This window comes from Hermetia illucens, chromosome 5 (assembly GCF_905115235.1).
Source record: "Hermetia illucens chromosome 5, iHerIll2.2.curated.20191125, whole genome shotgun sequence".
NCBI classification, from domain to species: domain Eukaryota; kingdom Metazoa; phylum Arthropoda; class Insecta; order Diptera; family Stratiomyidae; genus Hermetia; species Hermetia illucens.
The window spans coordinates 48,550,283-48,571,329 of NC_051853.1; the positions used below are offsets into that span (position 1 = coordinate 48,550,283).

General features: G+C 38.9%; 1 protein-coding gene across 1 annotated transcript; it reads right to left on the reverse strand.

Annotated features, from left to right (window-relative positions):
- Positions 1-1,828: 1,828 nt before the first annotated feature.
- Positions 1,829-18,439, reverse strand: LOC119657220 (glutenin, low molecular weight subunit). The gene is made up of 2 exons (XM_038064032.1): positions 18,061-18,439; positions 1,829-2,256 (listed from the first exon to the last, which is right to left on the reverse strand). The coding sequence occupies exons 1-2, from the start codon at positions 18,280-18,282 to the stop codon at positions 1,912-1,914; spliced, it is 567 nt and encodes a 188-aa protein (XP_037919960.1). The 5' UTR covers positions 18,283-18,439; the 3' UTR covers positions 1,829-1,911.
- Positions 18,440-21,047: the final 2,608 nt, after the last annotated feature.

Here is a 21,047-nt window from a genome sequence, read left to right on the forward strand (position 1 = left end):
GTCTCCTTAGGCCACCCCGGGAACTCATCCATGACAGTTAAGCAATACCTACTGCGCGAATCTCGGGAAAAGCCAATTATGTTGGTGGATTGATGATGGATTGTGAGGGACCACGGGAATACGCCTATGTCTATCTTCACGTGCTTTGTAACTTGGCAATTCTGGCAAAGCACTCCCTGTCTCAAGAATTAATATCCTTGTTCATGGACGGCCAGAAATATTTTGCGGTGGCTTGTCTTGGTGTGCTAGATCTTGAACAAAGTGAAATACTTCTCTGCGAATATCGGCCAGAATAGATGGCCTTGTCCCATATTTAAGATGTAGCATTATACTAGACGTTGAACAGAATTTAAGAAAATACTGAATGTGTATTTCGAGTCGGTCCTGTGGCTCTGGAGAACTGGGCTGTTCCGCGGTTGCCGAAAAATCCACGGGGGTGGCAATCATAACCTGTGAAACATATGAAAAAGCGTCGAGTTTTTATTTCCAGCGATGTGAACGACCTGCCTTCAGAATACCAGAAATATTTTATAGCGAGATATGCGGCTGTTAGCTAATGATTCCAGGTATTGCAATCCCGGGGGTTCAGTTGCTTGTAGGAGATGCTCAATGGCTCCCAGATTTGTTCCACCTTTTGCTGAAGAGCAGCACTTAACGCAATGTCTGAAGCATTGACGGGTTCTGCGAAGGGTCATTTTCTTGAGGCAATGCCAGAAGTGTAGTTTCTACCAGCAGTTGCTTGACACCACCAAGCCAGTCTTTGGAGGTTTCGGTAGTCGTTGAAGGATGCGGCTCAGATAAGTAAGCGTTAAAGATCGTCTAATGGTGGGCGGCCTTGGGCAAGGAGCGACCGTAGAAATTCAACATTTCCAAGAACCTTTTCAGATCCTTCAGGGGATATCAGGTTTCTGAGGAATCAAAGATAAGAATAACAAGTTTTGGACTAACAAGGTAGTTGGAAATGAGTTAAAGAAGCACTGGCTTCAAAGGATAAAGGCACGTTATCTAAAACTGTAAGATGAAGAAAAGTGTATATGCGACTTAGCAGAGAAGCACCTTGTGAGGCTGAATTTGGAACCAAAATATAGTAAGCTATTTTCCGTGACTTTACTTTTGTAAATTCTAATGAATGAAGGAAGGGAGGAACATCTACATTCATTAGAATACTTAAATTGCTATCAAGATGCAATGAAACAAATTCTGTTCGCTGCTATTCTTTTTATATTCGTTGAGTTTCTTTGCCAGAGAAACTTTTATGACAATTGTTTTTATTCAGGGAAGCACTTGAAGGGATACTTACGTGTATTCGCCAGTTCGAATGTATGTCCTGAATTTCAACAGGTCAGTTGTTCATTGGGCATCTTCAATCATGGAGTTTATTCTTAAAGCTGACTCTACTGACAGCTCAGTATGTATTGTTCAATATCAAATTTGAATATGGGTCTATTTACTTTTTATTAGAAATTGACTTGATGCCCCTCGGGAGAATATTCCTGAATGAAAATTCTCCAAATTTCTCTCCGACCACCACTCAAAGTGAGTAGCGCCAACTGAGATTCTTTCAATTTTCTCGAGAAAATTCTCCTTATATTCTCTACTGCTAGATGTTGGCTTATTAATTTTCATCCCTATTATCATAAGATGGAAATTTCCTGGAATTTCTTACCCCAAAATCATTGGAGTGTAACAAAAATAAACCAATTCCGAAACCTAGAAAACGTTAGTGATGTTCTCTGGAATGATAATAAACATCACCGATAGCCTCTCCAATGGTAAACAAAACTGACCACATCCTTCACGAAAACGTCCAAAATCAAAATAAATCAAATTATTTTGAATTGAAAAAAATCTGTTTATTTACAAAATTTTGAATAAATACATAGTATACCACCGGTCACTGGAATTTTTTTCTTAGAAGTTATAGGACAATCCACCGCTTGCGAATTTCACGTGAGACACCTGGTTGGAGGGTGAGAAGGCGACCCCCAATAGGCTTGGATCCTGTTGTTGCGGAGCAGCGCTCACAGCAGCATTCTGAGTGCTGGCTTGTGGTTGTTGCTCGTATTGAGGGTTGGCGTTGTACTGTAGGGGTTGCGCTTGTTGTTGTTGATTCTGTTGCAAGAATGCAGCGTAATCCTGAGCTGAAATGAACTGTGGTTGCTGTTGACTAGCTTGTGGCTGGAGTTGTTGTTGAGAGTATGCCCCTGGGTAGACCTGCTGGGCTGGCTGTTGTGCGTAGTGTTGAGGAAGCGCGACCTGCAAAATGGAAACGTAACAGTGAATTAGAGACGAAATTTATCAAGTTGGATATGTATCCATTGAATTGGAATAAAATGGGAATTGAATATGTTGCCATGCCGGCAGTGAAATTGAAAAGTAAGGAGCAATTCGAGCCTGGAGAACTTGGTAAATCGAAATTAATGAGTTAAGCGGGAAACAAATAGGAAAATTCCAGTTTGTCCTTGGTAAGCATTGGTTCATTGTTCGAAGTATTTATCAGAGAAATGAATCAATTTTATCGGGTTGATTAGTGAGAGCTAAAATTGATTGACCACACGAATCAACCACCCCCACCCCAAGACAATTTGCACAATTATATTTATGAATCTAATATTGGAAAAAGGATTTCCATATGATATCCTGTAAACGAAAATATTCATGACGATTCGCGGCGAGATGGCAAACATCAATCAACAGGTCCCTGGCACCAGGTCCCGAAGAAAGATGTCTAATCTGCTCACATATTGTACGCATAAATGTTTAAATTTAACATGAATATAAATCAAGATGAAAATGGAGTTATGGCATAATCTGAAGCTAAAGTTGATTATTGGAATGAGGTTTTGTGACAGCAATTTCGGGAAGAACATCAAATCTTCCTGTGTATATGGACCTAAAACCGTAAACCACGGTTGGAGTTCATTACAACGAGATGGCATCGTTAATCAAATAATTCCCACGGCGCTGAGGAACACTGCAAAGTTTTGAATCAATAGCATCAGCCAGTCACCGAAGAAGGGATAATTTCACAGGATCCATTTCCTTTTAGTTTAATGACATCCCACCCATTTATTTTCCAACTGTTAATAATCACCCGACAGAGCCCATCAATATCACTTAAGGGAATCATTTACGAATACAAGTCATGTTAAGAATTCTATTTGGTTGGTTAAAAACAGATAAATCGATACTTGGACAGATATCATACTATACATAGTTTATATCCCGAATGCATGTATGAGAGAGTATAGCAGAGTGTAATTGAATAGAAGTGGATATGGTTGGGCTTAGCGTATGGCTAATACACTCTAACGCACATTTCGACTATTCTGTGTGAAATGATGGACCGATGTCATGAATATCTTCGTTATCATGGCAAGAAACGTGACATGTTTGTGAAATTAGACTTAATGGACTTGGACTTCTTAGCTTCGTCACATCGTTATAAGTTTAGCTGCAATAGTGGTGAGGGGTTTTGATGGTAGGTTTTAGGGTTTCGTAAATTTTAGAAGAAAGTATCAAAAATTGGATTGAAGAGCATTCGTCTGCTTATTTTTTCATCAACCGATCTAAGACTTCATAGGTTTAATTCGGACCCTTTCTAACTCTGCTGGCCATATCATGACATTTTGAAGAGGATGACTCCACTTTCCATTAACTTACTTACTACTAAAAATGAAATGCAACAAAGTATACAAAACTAATAGGAATTCATCTCGCCGACTATCCAAGACAATGAACGATACCTCGCGGTAATGGAGTCAAGGATCTTGGGTGTGACCAATTGCATAACATGACATGATAACATCCAAAATGACGACATCTGTGATCAATATTGGACTGCAGCGATTACCAAAAAATTCTGAAATAGGCGCTTTTGATGGTATGGATATGCAGTTCGCGATGAAGAAAACGTACTTGCTTACATTGGTCTGAACATCACAATCGATGATAAACGAACAAAAGGCCGACTAAAATGACTAAGCAATCCAGGCCAGGCCTATGAGCGAGAAGAATGGCGCAATCGATTAGAACGAGCCTACATACTTCTTAAGTGTAATGCACTGTCTGTTTTCCAAAAGTTTGTACTGCTCATTTACATAGCAACCCAATAGCCGCCACAAAAAGTACTTGGCCTCTCTCTTTAAACAAATGACAGATGAAGTGAGTATCGGTAACTATTCTTCCGCAGTAGATGCATGGACCCAAGGAAATTTCGCAATCTCCTGAAGGTATGACCAGCAAATATCTATTAGGAGGTACACAACTCACCCTTCATATTTTCTCCCAGAGTTACTAATAGGTACAGAGGCATCAAGTTCATACTTTAGAGTGTCCCGTGATTGCACTAGTTTTAGGCGGTAGGATCACGGATATCTGACTTTTTTATTGCGAAGTAGTGTGAAGTAACTGCAGGCAGCAGAAACCCGTCCTAATAAGTGCAAATAGTGTAATTGCAGCTTAGACTTGTCGCTAACTTCGATAGTCTGCGCTGGAATGTCTCCTGTATAATTCCAGGTTCTTTTCGGAAGTGATGATGATTGAAATGAAATGTTTGCTTCTTTGCAGAGATTTAAACGTCTTCCTTTTTCCATCCTCCCATTCTTTCCTCTTATTATTTCTTCCTATTTTTCATTCAGACTTCTCTGCAGTTTCATTATCATCACTCTTGATCCTGTGCAAGAGGTAAATCTACTGCAGCAGAACAAACACAAATACAAAGAAAAACATCAATGACTTAATCGTGAATGCATCTCAGGACAATCCGATCAAATGACTGACGTTCAACCAACTCGAAAATTACACCGTACAATTCACTCCTTTAGTCAGGATGAATTTATATATTCTATTCAGAGTTGAGGACATTAGGTGTTGGTAAAGCATTTGCAAGCTCTCCAGGATACCACTTCTAGTGTATATTGGGGCTTTATGCCGGAATCTTTGGCAGACCCTCGTCCATGACCATATACCCCCCATTAACTATCTTCAGTTGACTAATAATGTGATAGGCGATAATGCAGTGGTATTCCGGCGACTCGCGATGGGAAGAAAAACTATTTGATTTCTACTATATTAATAACTTTATATTTTATAAATAGGTTTCCATATAGTCCCCTTACCGGTGAGATAACCTGGAGTAAATGAAAGGAAAAAGTGTTGCTGTTATATCCTTTTTTAAGAGTAACTGACTAGTTTGCAGACTTTGGGAAGACTTTAGACGGTGTAAACAGGGGGTGTATCTGTAAAGCTCTCTATAGGAGGGGCTGCGTCGAGGAAAAATTTCCGAAGAATTTGAAATCCAAAACAGAGTACGCCTAGGTTGCAATCTGTCGCCAATATGAACTCTTGTTGTTATCGGAGACGCTACCTTGGTAGACGTCAAAGGCTTTAATGAATCGTGTCAACTTTTTTCAAACATCTCGAATCCATTGATGAAATTTGCTCGCTCCTACATCGATCCATGGAAGGAGGCGAGTAGAGTAGGATTAAAGATACACACCAACAAAACCAGTCGACTGATCATTGCACTTTTTCAATCTGCCTTATTGGGTAGGCCATTGCAGGAATTGATCCATTTGTCTATTTTAGAACGTTGTTTCTGCTGTTGATAGCAATGAACTTGATTTTACTCAAAGCATTAACAGGGATAGATCGTCTTCGTTGAAAATACAGATACGTCAATACTAGCATCAAGTGGAGGATCTTCTGCGCCAATGTTCTCCCTGTGCTGTTATACGGGAGGATAAGCATGACTGTCAAAGGTTTCCTCTGGCTCGACACAACCACCGACTAGTTAAATTTGCCCTGTTTTTGCTTCTTGTTTGCTAGATGTATTTAGCAAAATGAAAAGGTGGTAAGACGCCATCAATTTTAAACCCGATGGCATCACATTCGAAAGAAAGAGTATTCGATTTCTGCTATTTGTCCAATATGATGCAAAATTAACTGGTATAGTCAACGCTTTAATACCATTTTTCACTCTTACGGGTACTATCCAGTCCAGGAGCACTTTTGAGTTCTCTGAATAAGTCGCATTTGAAAGCAAATTAGCTATTGTTGACTTTTTATATAAATAGCATGTATTCCAATTTACATTCGTCCTTGTTTTTGCTGCGAGCTTACTCCTACTATAAAAGGTCTATTCTTTAGCAGAGAGAACCTTTCCAGTTTCCAAGGGTCTCCCTTCGGTGTTACAATGTCCAAGGCACTTCAATTTGCTGAGATTTGGGATTCTAAAACCAATTTGGCTCACTATGTCGTTGGTTGTGAAAAACTACGGTGAAAATTGTATGGCCAAAATACAAGAACTATGACTGCCTAGCATTGATATGATTTCACAAATTCCGCACATATTGGTTTTTATTTTACCTGTCCATATTGCATGCCCAAAATATTGGTAAGGCCATCGGTACAATCAAAGAGAATACGTTGATATATATTTTCGGTCATGTAACCATCTGACACCATGTTTGAACAGTGAAGCTGATACTAAATTCACATGAAAGAAGGTTTTTTTGAAATCAAACTGAAAAAATTCACGGTTTGAAGCTTTCTTCACCAAGAGTTAACTCTTCTATTTCTAAAGTTCCTCTTCAGTGCTGTGGATTATGTCCAGGATGAGAAAGTTTTCTCCAGGTAATATGGTGACGCTAGTCATCAAGAGAACTTTTAACTCTATCAATTGGAGTTGAATTAAGGGAACTTTGGCTAAATAAGCCATCTCTAGCTAGTTAAATTGGCTAATAAAAAGGATCCCCTTCAAAGTCCTTCATGGCATGAGATGGAGAAGGAACCAAAGGAAAGTATTGTCATAACATTAATTCCCCGAAGCTTCGTGTTGGGAACCTATCGTGATTGCTAAGGATTCTTAATTCGCTTTGCCGTGACTCTACGTAGTCGACTCAATTATGTTCAGATGACCCTATTCCTGCACAATCAATTCTTTGCCTGCTTCTTGTTTTCCCTTTGGTGATAGTAGAAGTGGTCGGGGCGTCAACTTTGCGACTTCGACCTCATACCTCGGGTTTGAATCTTGGTCATAGTCCTTTCATTATTTTCTACAGGACGATTGGTATACCTATAGTATAAAGGGGCAGGATGCTAGAACTGAAGTCCCTTTTTCAAAAAAAAAAAATCCTGCGACAGTGTTGCTGCCTTATCCTATTGAGATTTCTCATGATTATTTATGATACTAAGTGACGGTGCCTACTCTGCTGACGCGCATAACGACTCGTGATCAAAACTAAGCACTTCTTCGTGCTAGATTTGTTTGATGGCATTCTTGCTAGTGTTAAGCTAGTGGTAGCTGCTTTATGTTCAATATTTTTCATGTGAAATTTGAACCCCAAGTTTTGGACAAGTGTTACTGAAGTATGTCTTCCATTCACTTCTTTGTGGAGTAGAGTGCATACATACAATCCCTTTTTGCTCTGATTATTTTTCTTTTATTTGGTTTTCAATAACACAGCGCGGTAATAGTAATAAACCTGGAGCAGCAGGACAAAACGAAGATGAATATAAACATCCATGACGGGCAGGAATGGAGCTCAGGGAAACGACATTTTTAGGCTTGCATTCAACCATCTGAACTATCCAGGGGTTTTTAGTAATAACTGTAATAAAGTGGTATGTTTGCTTAAGTTGGTATAGATTCCTTTAAATTATCGTCTCTTTGTTATGTTTACCATTTCCGTTTTCTGTTCGGATCTTTTCTAGCCAATATTCGTGAGGGTAAATATATGGTACAATAGCTCCGACATAATCTATCCATAACTTCAGTATACAGTCATACATAATGGTCCATAAAAGAGGGCCAAAGACAAACACTAATGTAACGTTGTTGTTTTATAGGGTTTTGATCCTGAGACGTAACACAGTTTTCACTACTGGGAGTAGTTGATAATGCTTCGCAGGATGGAGTTGGGAGTGGGCATTACGTTCCTCCATTGAAGGTTTCTGTTGGCTGGATCGTGTATTACTTTAGCCGCGTTCACAACCGACCGAGCTATCTGGAAGTTAAACAATCTGCCTTATAGATAATCGTTGTTGGCAGTACCGTAACAAGAAAACATCAGTCCAGAGATATAAAACACGCCGGTCCATTTGAAGCTGCACAATAATCCAGTTTTTTTATACTTTCTCTGTTCCGAGTCCTCGAAATAAGTCCGTGCCCGGGCTTCGTTACTACAAATTTTTGAGTAAAGCCAGTTTTGGATTGCCTCTTTGAAAGGTAAGGTAATGATTTTACAGGGATGTGATTTTACAGCTTTGAGGTGAGGGCAACCTTTTTCCACGAACATATTCGGTGTTATCGTAATTGTCAATATGAATGTCTTGTTAAGGATTTAATCTAGACAGAGGGCAATATCTCGTACAGTTATCACTATATCCAAATTTCTTCTCTGATTACTGACAGTGGGAAAACAATGGTATCATAATCTTCCGCAGTAGTCTAGAATAGGAAAAAAAAACAATTTTTTTCCACTCGGTTGTCAACATTTTCGGTTGGTCTACTCCTCTTCTGTCGGTTCGCAAAGACCCTTGAATCATTGTCTCTTGCACCGATGATCGTGTTGAGAAGTTATTACTCATAGCTGGGAATGTTTTTGGGTACATTCCACGTACCAGAGGTGGCGTCATGGCTGTTTTTGGAAATTTCGCCAGTGTGAAGTGCCATCAAATCATGATTATGAATAGTCAAACTGGACCTGTCAGAGGAAAACATGAATACAATCCTCATCACAAACTACAGCAGTAGCAATACTATCAATAACCAAAATCGAAGTAGTAGCCGAAAGTCATGTTTGATGGCAAGTTGGTTTTAAATGGACACTTGGTATATGCGAAGAAATGAGTACCCCACCTGCTCAGACAGAACTGGTTTTGGTGAAGTGTCTGAATTTGATGGAATGAATCTTTCTGCTGTTCTGACTACACCTCTATACCCGAGGGAATCGGATTATGTAATGTTTCATTACCTAAGACTCGTTCAAACAAAAACGAGGCTGGAGGGCACCAAGAACATCGATGTACCACTTATGCTCAGGTGGACTATGTAAAAAAAAGTAACCAAAAAGGTGTCCTTTTTGCAGATTTCTAGCTTTTTAAAGTCTTTGCAGGACAGACAGAATCGCCCAGCAGCTGATCCCTTTTGTTAATTATTTTTCATGGTGAAACACGATAGCGTGGCAGTGAAGCTGGTTGAATATCAGTCTCTCGATCTCGTCACTTAGGTTCAAATCCCGATCGTAATGGAAGCGTGAGTTCGTCTTTGTGCTTGTGTAGCTGCTTTAAGCTTATCATTTAACATTGAATACGATGTTAATGAAATTGAAGTACACTTTCAATAAAATGAGGAGGAAGTAAACATTAACCTATCAGCGAAGAGAGCTCAGATATTTTTAAAAGCGAACTATTTCCCAGGATCTCTAACGTAAGTCACGAAACCAAGTTTATGGATTCTTTATTGAGGATACTAAAATGGTCATCCTCCCAAGTGATTCATGTCATTTCAACATTGGTAAGGGTTGAATAAATTACTTATCAACTTCCCATATTGAATTCTGAGTCTATTGGATAATGTATGTTCATACGGTATTTACTCAAGAAGAGTTAGGCAGTTCTCGGTATGAATAAATATGAGGAGCAAGAAAGCAAAAGAAGCCTGAAATGAGCTTAAGCAAAGTGTTGATATTTCATTCTTATTTCCAGTTGTTTATTTATTCTATTCATTCATCTCTTTTCAAAATAAGAGTGCAAAACCTTGTAAAGCTAAAGGAAATTTCTTCTGTTATATGTATGTACATCTAAACCAGACTATGGGGAATTGTTCCAGCTGTTGGGCAACACAATTGCAGAATGATATATTCAACAGATGGGATAATAGCCTTCTGACAATAATGGTAAGTAAAACATTTATTCACCAAAAAAAAGCCTAGCAAACACGAGCTAACTTTCACTCTATAGAATTCTCAATTGAAAGTCAACTCAGTCATATTCCTCAAATGAGCTGGGAAGGAATCAGAATTGAAAAGGATTCAGCAAAGCCATTAGAAAGCTGCCGAAGAGAACATTGAAGGGTGATGCGGGAATGAGTTAAGCAACGATGAGGAGAGTTGATTAGTGAGTGCTAAATTAATTGCACTTAGGAGGTTGCAGCCAGAATCCGGAGAAGGTCATCATGTAATGAATAGAATTCTCGATTAATGCTATGAAAACATAGGTGGGCGGATGGATCAGCCAATAACGCATGGGTTGACGAGAAACTATTGCAGAACTCTGGAATATTCCTTAACGAGGCAATCAAGTGCGGTCTTGTAATTGAATGATATTTCCACTTAGTTAGTTAAGACGACATTAAAGAGTGGTCTGATGGTCGGCCTGGTTGGCACAGTGGGAGGAGCAACATATGTACATGTGTCACCAAAGTTCCTCTGGTATGAATCCTGCATAGTATGTGGTTGTCTTTAGATACGTAGAATGATTCCTACGCTACTTAGGAGGCCATGAAATTTTGCATCAACGAATTTTATTAGACAGCAGAGAAGGTCGGAAAGATTAATACGCACTAGGGATACAAAATCCATTGTGGCTTCAGAAAACGTTAGCAAAATTATTCACAAACGAAAAGAAGCAAACGGCACCACATCAGCGGTGCAGGAAATGCTTTCAAACTTCTGGCATTCAATTTTTCAAGAAAGGAAACGACAAGTTGAATCTCTCAGAAATGAAGGAAATAAGCAGATTTCAAATTTCCCGTCATTCATCTGATTCGACTGCTCTGGATTTTCTTTTGTTCACAAAACTGAAAACTACGCTGGCTGAACAAAAATGTTGATGTAATGTGTGCGATGGCTTACCGACTATTTCCAGACCTTCATAGAAACTTCTTCAGGAATGGAATTGACAGCTTAGAGTAATATTGAATCGAAGGTATTGTGCTACAAGCGGATTATGTGAGACAGCATTGTGTGATGCTAAAGTTAGATTTTTATCCTTTGCATTGACATTGAACAACTATTGTAGGCGACTGCTAATCTGTTTCAAATTCCGATATTAAAGAGCTAACTGGAAGGACGCATTGAACATGTTGGTATCACACATTTTCCTGATATCAAAAATGGAAGTAAGCGTGTTGAAAAATTGGGGAGAGTAGTGTCTTGAACTATGAAGCTAATGCAAAGGAGTACAATGGGTAGTTCTTTCAATTACCCTACGCGATTTTTACAAAAGTCAAAGGAGAGAATTTTTAATAACTCAAGGGATGTAGCGTCGCAAATATGCCATTTGCTTCCGATGAATAATGCTTGTATATATCAGAAAGAAAGGGCGCTGAGGGTCTGCACCAACCCATGATGCGATGGGCGAATTGCATCTTGACCTCGTCGCTTCAAGTTCGAATCCCAGTTACGTCATTAAAAGTAGTCTCATTGATAATGAAATGTTAAAAAATAATAAAGGGGGAAATAGATTATCTGAATGTCGTATCCTTTACTAAAGATTGAACAAGAGAGAGAAGGTACAAGTAAAACTGCTGAAGAACTTCGACTGGACTGTGGTCTGACATCTTGGATGGAGTACCGGGACACACATCACATGGCGCCATGTGGCACCAATAGATTATAATGGTAAGTCTTGACTAGACTTGACAGAGCATGATCAGGTTCATAACCATTGTTGTCAGAGACCTTCTTCTAATGCAGGTAATTTGTATCGGAATGTGGAAATAGCTGCAAGGTAGATGCATCTTGAGACTTGGAAGTTAACTCCGCTCGCTTTAAAAAAACAATGATTGAATAATTTGATTTTTAAGTGAGGAGCAGGAGGAGAAATAGAAAAATCATTTGCTGGGATTTTAGTTGAGCTGGTTGCGGAAATATCTTCGTTTTTAATGTAGGAGCTGTAGAGAATTGCGGAAGTTTCTTTTAGACGCAATGCCTGCTGTCTACTATTCTGTTAGTCCACAAGAACATGCAGGGGTAAATATGATATTCCAGATTTCGTCATCCCTTACAGTAACGCAACAGCTACCCAAACACTTGTGATTTTCTGAGATGTATTTCACGATGCTCGATGGATTTTTCCTTTAGACAACCACCGCCTTTTAAAAAACTACAAGGAGAGCTACGACATTTTATCATAGGATTTGAAAAAAAAATATAAAATTACCGAATTACTGTAGACCAAATTTTAACTAATAACCGAGAATTCTTGTTTGATTGTTTTTTTAGAGAATTTTACTTATCTGAACTACTCTCTGATCAGGAAGAACCATAAAATAACCCTCAAATTGTACAGCGACCATGTATACTTCTTTGATTGAAGCCTATGCATTATTAAAATCTGCAGACTGAGTTGAAAGGTGACAATAGTCAGTGTTATCTATTGGAGTACCTAGACTTAACTAAAAATGTCTTAGAATTAAAGTGGTTAAAGCGACCGGGTCGGCTATCCTTAAGCTTAAGGTTGTACCAGCAGATAAATTTTCATACAACTGGGATTGGTAGGTGGATGACCTGAAGCAACAGCTCGAGGAAACCAAGGCGGAAGAGTTGGTCTTGAGTGTCAGGATTCTGAATATCCTAGATGTCTTTAGTTGCATTTACAAAATATGCCTAGGTGACTTCGGTGGTCATTGTGGACTTCTTTACTAAAATATAGTGTGGCGATAGTTAAAACATAGACATAAACAAAACCGTTAGATGATGATGCTTCCAAGATGAGTAAGGTTTGCAAAATTTCAGAAATCGGATAACCTCATCAAAAAAAGACAACACTCATAGAAGTTGTTAAATGAGGTAGCCAGGGGTCATCTGCAAACAGGATGATAATTCCAACATTGTAAAATTGTCGCCGGGAATGTGCAACAATGAAGAGGTCGAGGTGTCTGAGATGATTATGAAGGACACCCTTCAAGATGTGCTAGATAAATACCTATTTTAAGTGGGTATGACATCCTAAAATACGAGCCCGCCCTGTTGGCACCCGCTCTGTATGGGGTTTTAAAAACTAACATATCGCTAAGATCGGTAACGCCAAGGAGAGCGTAAGGATAAAGCTAATTCTGTATGACAAGAATTCCTTGGAGTCCTGCTGGTCGGATTCGGCTGCCTAAAGTTCACATTGATATTATTTTTATCGCTCAATCTTGACAGTTTTCCTACTTTGAAACGAAACTGCTGTTTAGGATTATGAGCACCAAGGTCAAAGTGGAGGATCGATTTATGGGTGGTGGTGCAAAAACCTTCGGAAAGGGGTTCTTCTCAGAAACTTGGGCACATGAGTTTTATCAGAATATAACTCGCTCGAGAAAATTGGCCTGAACTTCCAGATCGACGGGAAGCGGCGTTAAAGTCAATCGAAACAGCAAAGACTTGGTACCTAGTCAGCCATCACTCTAAACACAAAATAATTCTAACCTCAAATTATTCGAGCTATGCTGGGAATGTGAGATAAGAGTGGAAAACTACCTCAAAGTCAATTGAAAATGAAAATTTGTAGTCCATTTTTTATTGTCGCTATGTATCGACATTATTCTGGTCACATGTGTCTGGGTCCGATCGTTAATAAGGGTTATTACCTGCTCATCTTAAAATATTTCAGGTAGAGAATATTTACAGGATGGTTATTCGCCATCAAACACTACATTCGACCGTTTCTTTTTCTAAAGTTGAAAATATTTCGCAGAGGCTAGTACAAATCCGAAGCTTCGTTGCCTACGAATTACTGAAGCAACGAAATCGATGCTGTCCTTGGCTTTTAAAAGTACCCTAAACCCAGGGGTGCTTTCGAAAACTCCAATTTTGGAAACAATCCAACCTCTCTGATTCCAAATGCGATTCTATTAACAGCAGAGGAAGGTTTACAGTAAATCTGGTGGAGTCACTCCATTCGAATTTGTTCGGACAGTCATTCTATGTCATCAACACTAAACGGTAAACGAACATCGTTGGTGTTGAAAAGGCTGGGAGAATGGTTCATGGTATCTCCGTCTACAGTGATAGGGTTAAACAGTCACTGTTAAATCTGCGGTTGGATCCACCTAAAAGAATAGAGAAATGCAAATCTGTATCGACAAACGAAAATCTTCGTTAATGAACCTGAGGCCACTATACCGGTCTTTTTCTCATCCTCTAGGAAGGGAGATATGAAAACCGTGGTATGGTTCCTGTTGGAACACCTAAGCTATCAGTAGAAGAAAATCAATATAGTAGCCTCGGCTATTCGCAGCAGGGTATTGTGTAGCCCTGCACTTCTCTATATTGCTATATTTCTTGATGACAGTCGTGAAACTGCGGCTGATATTCAAGCAACCCAGCAAAAAGGATATATTTCCTTGCAGCCAGATTGTGTTCTGTATATTTGCTTCATCCTTTTCGCATTAACTACCCAAAAATTTATATTGTTCTTTTAAATTATACTTCTTTCCCCTTTGTATGAACGGTCTAGAGTTCTTGATAAGAGCGCAATATGCATGGATGTGTATCAGGTTGAATTATAGAACTGGTAGGATACAATATCGCAACCTTACTAACATCCATCGGTTCAATACTAAGGGCCCTACTACTGGATCCTAATCTTCGATGCACAGACTCTAGTGAGGCGATTAGACCCACTCTCAGTCTGTAAGGGAATTTGTAGGATTTAAGCTTAATTTTGCTAATGTATCCGACAACTGTGGAAGAAACATTTTTTGCACCTCACATCGACCTGCAAAATTCCTAGAGCTGGTACTGATTATGGGGCTGCAATCTTTTTCTGTTATATAATTATTTTTCAATAGACATCTTGTGTCTCTCTAGGCTGATCCTAGTAAAGAAGTGTAAAATTAAAGTCATGTTAGCTAGTTTGCCGCTTTTCTCAGTTCGTGTTTATAGCACCGTATCAGGCTCAATCAAACCTAACAACACTAGGCCTATTAGGTTGGGTTAAGTTGAGGAACGGAGAAGAATGATATCTCCAGGCACTCGGTGCTCATTCATTGGGCCCATGGTTTTATCCACAAACTTTGGCAAGCCCCAAAAACAAAGAATGCGAAGGCTCTTCGTTGAGGAAGACCTTGCTTAGGTATCTTCATCTAAGATCTTTACAAGCAGGCAACTACATACGAAATGCAGAACCATCTTATCCTCTTCCTCATAACGGTTGCCAATAGCCAAACTTACCACCCTGATTTTGCCTAAAAGAGGTTGCGATCCAGGCTTTGTTCAGAAATAGTATTATTGTTATGAAATGGAAAGAAAGACCACGTGTATCGTTTGAGTGCAAGCGAACAACGGGATCATTGTATGAATCACATATTTAGGACTCGGAACATTTAGGATAACGATTCCCTGCAAGTAGAGGAGTTCGGATTTGATGCCTTTGCGATTCGAAAAATTAAAATGTTTGACGCAGGGTAGTCCATGGTATTCAAAATTGCCACGAAATGATATAGTGAATCACTTTTAAAGCCAATCTCAAAAGCAACTACAAAAGAGTTACGGAGTCGGTAAACTATGTATGAAATGTATAGCAACCCCTTTCAATAATGACTCCTAAACTGATGTGCTCCAAAAGAAGGAAGGCGTAACCCAGGAAATTGATTATTATCAGTTTTCATGTCATTTAAAGGAATTAACTTAAACTTAACTGCTGCTGGTACCAGTGGAGAATAAGATTTTCTTTTCTTGTTTAAGGACTAAAAGAACTTTTAATCAGCATCGGGACCATTTCCATTTTGCCCTCGACAAGAGGTCTGTTGACCAAACATAGTAAGAGTGAGCTTTTTCCGATTGGCCCAGTCCGTCACCAAGTGTATGCAGACTCAGGATTCATTCAATCTTTAAACAAAAATTAGTTTTGCTTCCGTCGGCTTATGCCTGAAAGAACGGGTTTTCGTTCTGAACATAATTCCCTCCCATGCCCTGGTTCTAAATATAATACATATTAGGGAGCAGTTTGAGTAACCCTCTTTTAGTCACCTTGCTCCATGGGCGGAAGTGAACCTATGTCTGATGATCATGTCTCTGGAATAGATCAGTCCTTCAGCTTAATTTTTATAGGATGAAAAGATTCGCAACGGCACAACATTTCTAGAAATTTCAGACAATATAAAACTATCAAAATATAGCATAAGTATTTGTTGACGGTGATTCTAAGATACAGTAACTTTTGACATATTCGACCTGAAAATCTGCCACTTGCAAAACAGAATTGTGATTGATAGCTGGTGTAAATGACCAATGCTGGCAATTGGCCTTCATGAGAAAAAATGTCAACTAGTTCAAAGAGTACTGCGTACGAATGGTAGCCAAATCGACCCTTCACAATAAAGAAATAATATAACGATTTTAGGCAAGCAGTTGACAAAAATTTACGGACATTAAAAAAGCAAAGATTGTCATTACGAAAATTGTTTAATAGTTCATAATTTAACCAGCCAGAGACATAGACCCGTAAATAAAATTACTAGAAAAGTGGAATTCGGACCTTTTACGAATCGAATAATTGACAACTTTGACTGAGCACAATTCTCATCCTGGAGGTCCAATAACTGCTAACCTTACAAAATTGATATGAATATATCCCTTGACTGTAAACCGTGTTCACTGACTTCGAGAGACTTTGGAAAGGTTATATATCAGTATTAATGCGACACTAAATCTACAAGGCAGGTGTGAGAGAACATACATATTCACCAGATAAAAATTAAAGGAGATAATATATAATAAACTTCAAATGCAAATAATACCCTTGAATAGTAAAAATAAAACTAGGTAGCTTGCTCCTACTACAATATATTGTACAATATATTGTAGTAGGAGCAAGCTACCTAGTTTTATTTTTATTTAGAAGAACTACAAGCATCGGAACGATAACTATTTTCTTCAATAGGATTATCTGGTGGAGTTCACATGCAGAAAACCCTAGTTAAGAGTCTACCGGATCTAGGACCTGACTGATATCGAAATTTAGAAAATATAGATCAGTGCTAACAGCTGTAAATACTTTGAATAATACCCTCATTATAGTATCAAATTATAAGATAGATAGATGCTCGCCTTCCCTTCGACATCTCAGACTCCAAAGTTTATCTGGACCGCCATATATAATATTGATTCAAAGTTAGATCCCGTTTAATAGTGGGTCGATAGACACACCAGTTACCATAGTTTCATAGTGAAGAAAGAACGTTTTTAGAAATGAACTTCAATACCATAGAAACAACACAGCTACTTCACAAAGAAAGCAATATTGTCGTTCATTAATTGTGTTGAGTATCAATTACTTCTAGTGCAATTTGGCTGACCCCTTTTCATGCACACGTATCAAACGCAACAAAATTGAGCAAAAAGCGAAAGGTGTTATGTGTACTACCAAATTGAATCGTAGTTCTACAGCGTATGTGCTCACGTACAGACGAATTACCTCCGCAACATGTCACTTTGTCATTCACTTTATATTTGCCCAAGAGTTCAACTAAATTCAATTTGTACAGTCCAACGTATTTTCGCTAAATGTATCTAGATTTCTTCTTGAGTAGTGTGCAGAAAGAAAAACCATTGCGAAAGTTGTTTTCTCATTCAATAGGAGGCTTAATTCCTTCACAGAATGCTGCGTTGCTGCGGAATATGATGTGGTTCCTATTTCAACTCAACTTTTATTCCAAAGCAAATGTTTGCAATCAACTAATCAACTCCAAGATATCTCTCTAGTGCACGTAAAGGTTATTTATAGGATAAATTCCAATATCATAGAAAGTATGTTTCTGTCAATATCAACAAATTTCCGAGAAGTATTTGTCCTGCTTACCTCAAATCCAAACGAAATAGAAAACCCATTGAAAAGTTGTATAGGCAAAACTGCCTACTATGGGAATCACCTCGAGGGTGAAAGCACTCTATATATCTTCTCTGAGTATTACTCATCCCTCAATTGATCGATTTTCTTTACAATAGCATATGTTTTTGATTCTGTTGAAAACCGCTTGACGTCGATTCTACCCCCAATCCCCGATTAGACATGGCTTTTTAACACATTCCAGCTCATATCCTCCCCAATGACGGTAAAAACACTCACCTGTGGTTGTGGCTGCGAGGCGGCCGCGGCTTGTTGTTGGAGGAGCCCTCCCTGTTGACCTCCAAAGTAGCGCGTGAATGTTTGCTGGTATCCCGGCGCTTTCAAGGAGAAGGAATTGGTTTGCGGGTCAGTGTGAAAGGCCAATTGTCCTTGGCAAATTTCCGTCAGCAAGCATACAGCTACCAACAATGATAAGCCGGTGGAAATGATTGATGACGACATTTTTTTCGAGATTTAGAGAACGTGTGTAGTTGGAACGGAAGTGTAACTTTATTGCGACAGCGACACCGACACGATTTGGAGAAGCGCCAAGTAATATTACACGATTTATGCTATTAACCGGCGACAATGAAAGTGCGTTATGACTTGAAGATGAACTACTTTCGTCCACTTATATATGTACATATGGACGCCACTTTGGGTGGTGGGAACCCTCACCAACCATTGTTTGCTATTCGCCGCAAGTAGTATCGATTGCATGATACTTGAGCTTGCAATTTCTTCATTTGCTATTGTTTTGGAGACGATATCTTATGGTCAAAAGAGTTTGTAATTTGATTTCGATATCGCAAGCGATTGGAAAGTATTTTTTAAAAACAAGTCTAATTCTACCTTAATAAATCTACACGGCAAGAAATGTCCCTGAAACGAATAGCTGTGAATAGAATGAGCAGAGAAGGATGGGATCATACTGCAATCTGGAGATCGATGGCTAGATAAGTTTACCATATGAGGCTTAATTTAAGGCAGTGAATGCTGTGACTCCGGTAGGTAAATACCAATTATTCCTTCTCAGATTTGACGTGCTTCTTATAATTGAAATGAACATGTTGCTTTTAATTAATAAACCTCATCCTGCCAATGAATAGGAAATTCCCATTTTCTGATTTTTGTATTGTGTATGATTTCCGCTTTGTTGAAAAAACAAGTGAAATTAAGTATAATTCTTGGGAATTACCTTAACTTTGGGTCATATCCCATTTAGAACATCATCTCCTGTTGATTTAAGTGGGAAAACCGCATTAGTAGGTCTTCAGAATCGAGTTTTGTATTACATACATCGTTAGCTTCCCTATTGCAGAATACGTTGGAGAAATTTCAAAGCAAAATTCACGGTCCCTTAGGAGCAGAAGCCAGCGATTATCGGCTACAAGCTTACCAGGAGGTAATTGCTTTATGTCCTTACGTAGCGTAGTAGCGTTATGAAATAGTGTATCGACTCCAATTTTTACTTAAAGCCAAAGAAGCGTTTAACTTTACTTCACCAACTTATTTTCTGGAAATATGAACCTAAATGCAGGTAAAAATAAACACAATAAAAAATTTTGCAGCGGTTGAAAGAAAAATTTAAACTTTCAACACTTTTTCACAAATTATACAATAAATGCACCCTTAAAAATATGATATCATCCCAAATTCATACTCTTGGTAATTATGTATAGAATCACATCTCCAAATTTCGTGATGATCGCTGGATTACTTTTCAAGCTAGAATTTTCGCAAATTTAAAAACGTCATTTTGAGAAAAACGCCTTTGAAAATTCCCCTTTCGGACATGATAACATTTATTACTCTTAATTAAGAACAAAATACGGTTACGATGAATACAAATGCGCTGGTTCAAGGGACTGATGCCAAACATTTATAAATACACATAATACATACCACTACAAGATTTTGTAAGGACATAAAGGGACTACCTCCTTGGCCGATAATCGATCGGTTATACGCTAAAGGACCTCGAATTTCGCTTTGTAACTTCTGGTGCGTATTTTGGAATAGCTAAGCTAACAATGTATGCAAGTTGAGAAAAGAACTAGGTGTTTTTCCTTACATATGTTACAAATATGGAATCCTAGGAAAACGGATTGGGAAAAGTTTACTGAACTTCTTGCCGACAAAGTCGAACTCTCTAAGCGACTAAGGACTCGGCGATAGAAGACCGATTAGAAACTCGATAGAAAATCGATTAGAAACTCTGAATGGCACACTTTCGGAGTGCTTTGAACAGGTTTGTCCTATCTCCCGAGGCCAACGCGATAAAATGATTCCATGGTGGAACCGAGAACTGCAAAGATTCAGGAAATAAACCAAATGACTTCTGAATCGTTCTTGCAAAAGCAATAAGAATAAAGACTGGCTAAACTTCTGGAACACATAGCGCAAATATAAGAGAAACGGGAAGATGAAAGGGAGACTTTCAGGCTGTACAAAGCCCTTAAAAAGGATAAGTTGGTCAAGTTGGACTCTCTTAAAAAATCGGACTCCTGAGTTGATTCTGTATAAGCTCTGTTGGAAGTATACCAGGCGGAAGAACAGATGCCAGAAGTAGGTGTGAGATAATCGGCGATTTCTGCAAACCTTTGAATACGAAAGTGTTGCAAGGGGAATTGGGCCACTGCGAGATGAAAAGGTGAGATCAGCTATTCAATCCTTTGAGCAGCTCCAAGCACCTGGCATGGATGGCAACTATCTTGCATTGCGAAAGTAGGCTGTAAATCACTTAGTGCAACTTGTAAGAAATATTTTCCGAGGATGTCTTGCTCTGAGCTATATGCCTTCTTCTTGGCAAAGGAGGAAACTGAATAATCTTTGCGTTCCATAGGTGAGGGGTACAACCCTTCAACTCTCTGAAGAAATGAAATATCTGGGAGTTATTCTAGAAAGGAAGCTTCTTCGGAACAACCATGTTGAAGTAAAGATGAAACGAGTTCTCACAGCTTATGGGCTGTGTAGGCGGACCTTTGCCTCAACATGGGGACTCAGACCTCAGATAGTAATTTCGATACATTTTGCTATCATCAGGCCGATGGTCGATTATGCATCCATATTGTAGTGGGTTAAAGTGAAGAAAAAGTGATTTCGCTGCAAACTAGCCACACTGCACAGAACTGTGTGTATGGGTATTGCCGGCGTCATGAGCACGATTTCCGAGGCAGCTTTAAATGCATTACTGAATTTGCAGTTCTTAGATTTGTTTATTCAAA

Excerpts from the sequence above, each read along its gene's own strand:
- LOC119657220 (XM_038064032.1), bottom strand. The coding sequence starts at position 18,282 with ATGTCGTCATCAATCATTTCCACCGGCTTATCATTGTTGGTAGCTGTA. Across the intron at positions 2,257-18,060 it reads CCTCGCAGCCACAACCACAG|GTCGCGCTTCCTCAACACTA; the intron begins GTGAGTGTTTTT and ends TCCATTTTGCAG.